A 9803-nucleotide genomic window follows, 5' to 3' on the forward strand; every position below is an offset into this window, starting at 1 on the left:
ATAAGCAATGAATAATCTTTTAATCGCTAAGTATATCTCATGCATAAGTACGTCTTATGCAACATTTGGGATATACTTACACTAAAATATTATTTGTGGTTTATCTGAAATTCAATTTAACTGGGCACCCTGCATTTTATCTTACAACTATGACTCCCAAATTTGCTGCTTGTTCCTTAGTATTCTGTGATGTTCTGCTGTAATTAAAAATACAAAGTACTGGGCAGGCGTGGTGGCTATAACCTACCTGTAATCCCAGCACTTTGGGAGGCTGAGCAGACGGGTTCCTTGAGCCCAGGAGCTCAAGACCAGCCTGGGTAACATGGTGAGACCCTGTCTCTAGAAAAAATGCAAACATTGGCCAGGTGGTGGCACGCACCTGCAGTCCCAGCTACGCGGGAGGCTGAGGTGGGAGGATGCCCTGAGCCCAGGGAAGTCAAGGCTGCAGTGATTCGTGATTACGCCACTGCACTTCAGCCTGGACAACAGAGTGAGACCCTGTCTCAAAAAAAAAAGTACTTTCTCTGTTGTGACTTTCACCCTGGCAGTTTCAGGTTTAGAAATGTTTTGAGGGGGCGGGGGGGTGCTGGGCATGGTGGCTCACACCTGTAATCCCAGCACTTTAGGAGGCTGAGGTGGGTGGATCACTTGAAGTCAAGAGTTCGAGACCAGCCTGGCTAACATGGTGAAACCCCTTCTCTACTAAGAATACAAAAATTAGCTGGGCAGTGGTGGCACGGACCTGTAATCCCAACTACTCGGGAGGCTGAGGCAGGAGAATTGCTTGAGCCTGGGAGGGGGAGGTTGCATTGAGCCAAGATCGTGCCACTGCACTCCAGCCTGGAGACAGTGAGACCCTGTCTCAAGAAGAAAAAAAAAAAGAAATCTTTTTTTCTTTCATTTAACAAATATGCTTATTAATTTATCTTTCCCCCTACTCTTAATCCTCATCAGAGAAACTTGCCCAGGCCAAAGAAGAGAATGTGGGCTTACATCAGACACTGGATCAGACACTAAACGAACTTAACTGTATATAAGCAAAACAGAAGAGTCTTGTTCCAACAGAAACTCCAGAGCTCCGTGGGTCTTTCTCTTCTCTTGTAAGAAGTTCCTTTTGTTATTGCCATCTTCGCTTTGCTGAAATGTCAAGCAAATTATGAATACATGACCAAATATTTTGTATCGGAGAAGCTTTGAGCACCAGTTAAATCTCATTCCTTCCCTTTTTTTTTTTCAAATGGCACCAGCTTTTTCAGCTCTCTTATTTTTTCCTTAAGTTGCATTTATTCCTAAGGTAGGCAGGGTATTTCCTAGTAAGCATACTTTCTTAAGACGGAGGCCATTTTGTTCCTGGGAGAATAGGCAGCCCCACACTTTGAAGAATACAGAACCCAGTATCTAGTCGTGGATATAATTAAAATGCTGAAAACCATAACCTTTTGGGTCACCTGTTGGTCAAACTATAGGAGAGACCAAGGACCATCACATGGGTAGGGATTTTCCATCCAGAGCCAATAAAAGGGCTGGTGGGGGCCAGGGGTGGCTATTGTGGTAAGTCATAACCCACAGATAGATTAACGTAAGAATCCTGGCCCTTCTCCACTCTCCAGCATGCAGAACAAACATCCTCTCAAGCAGTCAATGTAGAATGCTTGGGAAATAGTCATAATTACCCACACATAGTAATTCATAGATGGTAATTAATAGATCCTTGATGTGATGTTCTTTTGCATATTTCCTTCATTCTAAAGTTGTTCTCTGGCCGGGCGCGGTGGCTTTCGCTTGTAATCCCAACACTTTGGGAGGCCAGATCACTTGAGGTCAGGAGTTCGAGACCAGCCCAGCCAACATGGTGAAACCATGCCTCTACTAAAAATACAAAAATTATGGTGACGCCTGCCTGTAGTCCCAGCTACTCAGGAGGCTGAGGCAGGAGGATCGCTTGAACCCAGGAAGTAGAGATTGCAGTGAGCCGAGATCGCACCACTGCACTCCAGCCTGGTCGACAGAGTGAGACTCCATCTCAAGAAAAAATAAAAATTAAGTTGTTCTCTGAAGAGCAAATGTCTCATTCCAGTAATGATCCACTCAGCAGGAATATGGTGGAGTTCAGTCCAATTCAGATCAGCCATATCCAAAAGACTACAAGTCATTACTAAGTTGAGCAAAAGAGTTTTTATCCATTAGCAGAAAGGGCCTCTCTGGCAGCAGAGATTAAAACTTGGCCCGACTTCATTTCCATACTTCAGGGAATAGCAAATTGAAGATTTACTTATCTAGGACTTGGAATTTCTTCTTTGGGACCAAGTTAATAAAAGACCAAGAAACTCCTGATTAAACTGGATAATGAAGGATTCTGTAGACAGGGCTGCACGTATCGGCTTTGTTTGACTTCTCTTTTCTCAGTTAACATCTCAGAGCTGGAACATTCCACATTCCCCAGCAGCGTGTGGGGGCTGACTAAAGTTTACAATTCCGACTAAAAATCACCCTGCTTCTGGCTTATCTGAATCCCTTACCCACCCCACCCTACCACCCCACTCCTATTTATTCAGCACCACACTACCCAGGAAATACACTAGCAAATTGTGCAATGGAATAAAATCCACACTTTACTTTAGATTCTTGCAACTGTATCATATGTAATAGTATCACTTTTTCTACATTTTGGTCAAATAAATTTTTACATAAACTACAATTTGTGTGAATTTTAGAATGTGTGGGGGTACACAGAGCATTTTGGTTCAACAAATGTTAAAGGGATGGAAAGGGAAAATGACACAGCCAAGAATGTCGACAAGGTTATCTATTTGCTTTATACTGTGACTTCATGATACAAGGATGTTACAGCCCGAGAGCACTCAGCCTCGGTCACTTGAAAACCCCTGGCCTTCCTTATCCCCTACCCTGCCTGAGCCAGGCTGTGAAGAATGAGTAGGATTTTAAGAGATAAGAGCAGGGAAGATCGTCTCTGTTGTCTGAGTTAGGAAGGCCTGCCTGGCTAAGGCTTTCTAAGTTACACATATAAAGGAAAGCAGACCAGCAATGGGCACCATAGTGAGACCCATAGTGAGTCTACAAAAAATAACAAAAATTTGGCCAGGTGCAGTGGCCAAATTACACCTGTAATCCCAGCACTTTGGGAGGCCGAGGCAGGCGGACCGCTTAGGGCCAGGAGTTCAGGACCAGCCTGGCCAACATTGTGAAACCCCATCTCTACTAAAAACACAAAAATGAGCTGGGCATGGTGGTGCATACCTATAATCCCAGCTACCCGGGAGGCAGAGGTTGTGGTGAGCCGAGATTGCGCCACTGCACTCCAGCCTGGGTGACGGGGCGGGACTCTGTCTCAAACACACACACACAAATTAGTGGGGTGTAGTGGCACGTGCCTATAAGTCCCAGCTACTCTAGAGGCTGAGGAAGAAGGATCGCTTGAGCCCAGGAGGCAGAGGATGCAGTGAGCTATGACTGGCCAGTGCACTCCAGCCTGGGGGACCGTCTTTGAGCAAGACCCTGTCTCAAAATAAGTAAATAAATAAAGCAAAGCAGAAGCAGAAAAGCTGGAAGGTAGGCTGAGCCCACACTGATGACAGCCTGAACTTAATTTAGTCAGGAGTGGAGAGCCACTAAAGACTAGAGGAGGCCGGGTGCGGTGGCTCACGCCTGTAATCCCAGCACTTTGGGAGGCTGAGGCAGGTGGATCATTTGAGCTCAGGAGTTCAAGACCAGCCTGGGCAACAGGGTGAAACCCCGTCTCTACTAAAAATACAAAAATGAGCTGGGTGCACACCTGTAATCCCAGCTACTCAGGAGGCTGAGGCAGGAGAATCACTTGAACCCAGGAGGTGGAGGTTGCAGTGAGCTGAGATCATGCCACTACACTTCAGCCTAGGCAACAGAGCAAGACTGTCTCCAAAAATAAAGACTAAAAAGATTGGAAGAGGCCGGGTGCGGTGGCTCACATCTGTAATCCCAGCACTTTGAGAGGCTAAGACGGGTGGATCACGAGGTCAGGAGATCAAGACCATCCTGGCTAACAGGGTGAAACCCCATCTCTACTAAAAATACAAAAAATTAACCGGGCATGGTGGCATGCACCTGTAATCCCAGCTACTCGGGAGGCTGAGGCAGGAGAATCACTTGAACCCAGGAGGCGGAGGTTGCAGTGAGCCAAGATCAAACCACTGCACTCCAGACTGGGTGACAGAGCAAGACTCCATCTAAGAAGAAAAAAAAAGACTGGAGGAAACAAGTCAAGCAATACATTAGGAAAATTCACTTAGCATTCATCTTCGAGAAGGTCTAGCATTGGGGTGGACTGAGGCAGGAAGCCCAGTTAGGAAAAGGTTTCAATAATTCAGTACGGGTTGCCATGGAATACGAGGGAAGAAGTGATTCGAAGGAAGTAATCTTAAAATGTAGCTCGCTGGATGGCAGAGAACTTAGAACAGTGTCAAAGACCACTACAGTTTCACTACCTGAATTTTGATATTTTGCCTCAAGATCTTCTTTTGAGGAGGGGAGGCAGTGAATCAGAAAGAAATGAAGGCCTTTAAAACATTAATGGAGTCTGCAGACAACTTCCTGTTATCGAAAAAATAACAAGCTGGGCGCTGTGGCTCACGCTTGTAATCCCAGCACTTTGGGAAGCCAAGGCGGGCAGATCATCTGAGGTCACAGACAGGCAGATCACCTGAGGTCAGGAGTTGGAGACCACTGTGGCCGACATGGTGAAACCCTGTCTCTACCAAAAATACAAAAATTAGCCAGGCGTGGTGGCACACGTCTGTAATCCCAGCTACTTGGGAGGCTGAGACAGGAGAATTGCTTGAACCCAAGAGGCAGAGGTGGCAGTGAACCAAGATCGCGCCACTGCACTCCAGCTTGGGCAACAGATCAAGACTCTGTCTCAAAAATAAAACAAAATAAAATAAAGTAACAGGCCGGGCACGGTGGCTCACGCCTGTAATCCCAGCCCTTTGGGAGGCCGAGGTGGGCGGATCACCTGAGGTTGGGAGTTCGAGACCAGCCTGACCAATACGGAGAAACCCCATCTCTACTAAAAATACAAAAAGCCGGGTGTGGTGGCACATGCCTGTAATCCCAGCTACTCGGGAGGCTGAGGCAGGAGAATCGCTTGAACCCGGGAAGCGGAGGTTGCCGTGAGCTGAGATCCTGCCACTGCACTCCAGCCTTGGCAACAAGAGCAAAACTCTGTCTTAAAAACAAACAGCAGGCAGAGACGGGGGAGGATAACAAGCCCAGCCAGGAGTTCGAGACCTGCTTGGGCAATATAGCGAGATCCCATTCTCCAAAAATAAATTAATAAAAAATAAATAACCGGCTGGGCATGGTGGCTGACACCTGTAATCCCAACATTTTGGGAGGCCGAGGCAGGCGGATCACTTGAATTCAGGAGTTTGAGACCAGCCTGGCCAACATGGTGAAACCCCGTCTCCACTAAAAATTATCTGAGTGTGGTGGTGGGTGCCTATAATCCCAGCTACTCAGGAGGCTGAGGCAGGAGAATCATTTGAACCTGGGACGTGGAGGCTGCAGTGAGCTGAGATCACGCCACTGCACTCCAGCCTTAGTGACAGACTGTCTCTAAATAAATAAACAAATAAAATAACCAAAAATGTACAGTTATAATAAAAGTATACAATTAAAGCATTTCCTTTAGACCAATCCAACCTTTAACGGACACTGGGCTGATTTAGATGGTTGGTGCAGGGAATGTGAATGAATAAAGTCACCCCCTCCAATAAAGGCCCTGCCATGATTTGACCGAAGTTCCCCCTTTGTGTGTGTGTTTCTCCCTCCTCCCTCCCCACTTGGGTTGTAATCTCATCTTGGGATGCTGTTTTAGTCATGGTTGTGGCCTCAGCACTTCACACTTCACTGTGTTCAACGAACCTGTCCCAACTTTTGAGGAGTTTCCAATGCCATGAAGTATGGCTGGAACACAGCATGAGGTTAGAACCAGATTGTGAGGGATTTCAAACGCTAAGAGGAAGATTTTGGATTTTATCCTGCCCAGAGACCACAGATGGCTATTAAAGGAAGTGGTTTTTTTGTTTTTTGAGACAGGGTTCCACTCTTGTCACCCAGGCTGGAGGGCAGTGGCGCGATCATGGCTCACAGCAGCCTCGACCTCCTGGGCTCAAGCAATCCTCCCACCTCTGCCTCCCAAGTAGCTGGGACTACAGACGTGTGCCCAGCTAATTTTTGTATTTTTAATGGAGACAGGGTTTCGCCATGTTGCCCAGGCTGGTCTCAAATGCCAGACCTCAAGTAACCTGGTTGCCTCAGCCTGCCAAAGTGCTGGGATTACAGGCATGAGCCACCGTGCCCAGCCTCAAGTATTTTAGAATAAGCACACTACAGGGTGAAATCTGGGTTAGAGAAAATGGTCAGGGAGACCAGTGGAGAAATGTGATGATTCCACTGTGGCAATGGAAATGGAAGAATGCAATTCAAGAGCTATTTTTTTTTTTATTTTTTACTTTTGAGACGGAGTCTTGCTCTGTCACCCAGGCTGGAGTGCAGTGGTGCAATCTCGGCTCACTGCAACCTCTGCCTCCCGGATTCAAGCCATTCTCCTGCCTCAGCCTCCTGAGTAGCTGGAATTACAGGTGCCCACCACACCCGGCTAGTTTTTTTAATTTTTAGTAAAAATGGGATCTTACCATGTTACCCGGGCTAGTCTCAAATTTCTAACTCAGGTGATCGGCCCACCTCAGCCTCCCAAAGTGCTGGGATTACAGGCGTGAGCTACCGTGCCCGGCCCTCAAGAACTATTTAGAACCTCCTTAAAAACCAGGATGTGACCGATGAGAGATTAAAGGCAGCTGTCCAAGACGGCTTAAGTTTCACTCCTAAAGAAAATCAGGACAAGCCAGTCTGGGTATTAGCTGATGGGTTCAGTTGTGAACGTGCTGAGCTAGGAGTATCTGACAAATCCAAAGGGAGATGTCCTGAACGCAGGTGTACGTGAAGAGACGGGTGGGCTAAGGATAAAAAACTGAGAATGGTCAGCATGGATTACGAGCCCCCAGAAAATGAGAACAGAGACAGAACAACGAGGAACACAAACACTAAGGGACAGGCAGAACCCCGCCCCCTGCAAAAAGACTGCACTGCGGTCTGAGAAAGAAAAAAAAAACAAAGAAGGGGAGAGGTGGTAGGGAGAAGAAATCAGCTAATAAAATAGGGACAGGGCCGGGCACAGTGGCTCATGCCTGTGATCCCAGCACTTTGGGGGGGATCACTTGATGTCAGGAGTTCAAGACCAGCCTGGCCAACATGGTGAAACCCTGTCTCTACTAAAAATACAAAAATTAGCCGAGCGTGGTGGCACGCGCGTGTAATCCCAGCTACTCAGAAGGCTGAGGCAGAAGAATCGCTTGAACCCGGCAGGCAGAGGTTGCAGTGAGCCGAGATCATGCCACTTTACTCCGGCCTGGGTGAAAGAGCAAGACTCTGTCTCAAAAAAAAAAAAAAAGGGATAGGGGCCGGGCGTGGTGGCTCACACCTGTAATCCCAGCACTTTGGGAGGCCAAAGTGGGCAGATCACCTAAGGTCAGGAGTTCGAGACCAGCCTGGCCAATATGGTGAAACCCCATCTCTACTAAAAATACAAAAATTAGCCAGATGTGGTGGCAGGCACCTGTAATCCCAGCTACTTAGGAGGCTGAGACAGGAGAATCACTGCAACCCGGGAGGCAGAGGTTGCAGTGAGCTGAGATCGCGCCACTGCACTCCAGCCTAGGCAACAAAGAGCAAAACTCCATCTCAAAAAAAAAAAAAAAAATGGTATAGGGCCAGGTGTGGTGGCTCATACCTGTGATCCCAGCTTTTTGGGAGGTGGAGGCTGGAGGATCGCTTGAGCCCAGGAGTTTGAGACCAGCCTGGGCAACATAGGGAGACCCCATTTCTACAAAAAATAAAAAAAATTAGCCTGCCATAGTATCGTGCAGATGTAGTCCCAGCTACTTGGGAGGTTGAGGTGGGAGGATGGCTTGAGCCCAGGAATTCCAGACCAGCCTGGGTAACATAGCAAGACCCCCATCTCTACAAAAAATAAACAAAAATTAGCCATGCGTGGTGGTGCATGCCAGTGGTTCCAGCTACTCTGGAGGCTGAGGTGGGAGAATCACTTGAGCCTGGGAGGCGGAGGTTGCAGTGAGTGAAATCACACCATTGCTCTCCAGCCTGGGCCACAGAACAAGACCCTGTCTCAAAAATAAGTAAATAAATAAAATGAGGATAATACCAAGAAAAAGGAATATTCAGAGGTGGTCAAGACTATCAAATACCACAGAGGCTGAGGCCTGTAAAGTGGTCAATGCCTCTGGTTGAAGCTTTTTTAACCAGAGCTAGATTAGCAGAAGAATGAGCTGAAGTGGAAGGGAGGAGGAAAGGCTGGGCCCTCCTTCCGCAGATCCTTAAGTGAGCCTCAAGGCCCTGGAGGCCCCAGAGTGACCTAGAACAGACTGGACCATCTCTAAGAAGCAGGGAGCCCTAGTGATCAAACTGCAGCCTGGAAGCTTGGCACTCTGAGTTCAGATACCAAATTCCCACTTTTGAGCAGGGAGGGGGAAAAAGTCACTTAACCTCCTCTGGCTTCAGTTTTCTCACCATCAAATGGGGAAAAAAGTAATGACATCATTTTGCTGGGCTGGTAATGGGACTAAAATTTTAAGAGTCAGGGGCCGGGCGCGGGGGCTCACGCCTGTAATCCCAGTACTTTGGGAGGTGATGGCAGGCGGATCACGAGGTCAGGAGTTCGAGACCAGCCTGGCCAACACGGTGAAACCCCATCTCTACTAAAAATACAAAAAAATACACCACACCAGGCGTGGTGGTGGGTGCCTGGAATCCAAGCTACTTGGGAGGCTGAGGCAGGAGAATTGCCTGAACCTGGGAGGCAGAGGTTGCAGTGAGCCGAGATCGTGCCATTGCACTCCAGCCCTGGTGACCGTGGGAGACTCCATCTCAAAAAAAAAAAAAAAAAAAAAGGGTCTTGCTCCATCACCCAGGCTGGAGTGCAATGGTGCGATCACAGCTCACTGCTGCCTTGACCTCCTAGGCTCAAGGGATCCTCCCACCTTAGCCTCCTGAGTAGCTGGGACTACAAGCATACACCACCATACCTGGCTACTTTTTTTTTTTTTTTTTTTTTGAGACAGAGTCTCGCTCTGTCGCCCAGGCTGGAGTGCAGTGGCGAGATTTCGGCTCACTGCAAGCTCTGCCTCCCGGGTTCACTCCATTCTCCTGTCTCAGCCTCCCGAGTAGCTGGGACTACAGGCGCCTGCCACTGCGCCCGGCTTTTTTTTTTTTTTTTTTTTGTATTTTTAGTAGAGACAGGGTTTCACCGTGTTAGCCAGGATGGTCTCGATCTCCTGACCTCGTGATCCGCCCGCCTCGGCCTCCCAAAGTGCTGGGATTACAGGCGTGAGCCACCGCGCCCAGCCTTTTTTTCTTTTGATAGGGTCTTGCTCTGTCGCCCAGGCCGGAGTGCAGCGGGGCGATCACGGCTTACTGCACCCTCAACCTCCTGGCCTCCCAAAGCACTGGGATCACAGGCGGGAAGCCACCGGCCCCGGCCAGTTTTTTCAATGTTGAGAGCCCTGGCCCCTAGATAGGACCCAGCATCCTTACTGCTCTAACCCTCCCCCCTCCCACCCCCGGGCTGGCCCGGACAACCCCTAAGGCGGCCGAGGGCGGGCCCTGAGGAGGCCGGCGCGCGCTTCGGGGCACAGCTTGTGGCAGTGAAGCCGCTCAGGTGGCGGAGGCCT

The 9803-nt window shown here is 48.5% G+C and overlaps 1 protein-coding gene across 5 annotated transcripts in view; it reads left to right on the forward strand.

Moving 5' to 3' along the window:
- Positions 1–2698, forward strand: part of TPM4 (tropomyosin 4) — a 35909-nt gene extending 33211 nt beyond the window's left edge. For all 5 annotated transcript variants that reach the window (XM_055239189.1, XM_055239187.1, XM_055239190.2 and 2 more), the window contains one exon: positions 955–2698. In XM_055239189.1, the coding sequence (XP_055095164.1) occupies positions 955–1037 (83 nt within the window). In that variant the 3' untranslated portion in view covers positions 1038–2698. The remainder of the gene's footprint in view (positions 1–954) is intronic.
- Positions 2699–9803: the final 7105 nt, after the last annotated feature.

This window comes from Symphalangus syndactylus, chromosome 13 (genome assembly GCF_028878055.3).
Source record: "Symphalangus syndactylus isolate Jambi chromosome 13, NHGRI_mSymSyn1-v2.1_pri, whole genome shotgun sequence".
Lineage (NCBI taxonomy): Eukaryota > Metazoa > Chordata > Mammalia > Primates > Hylobatidae > Symphalangus > Symphalangus syndactylus.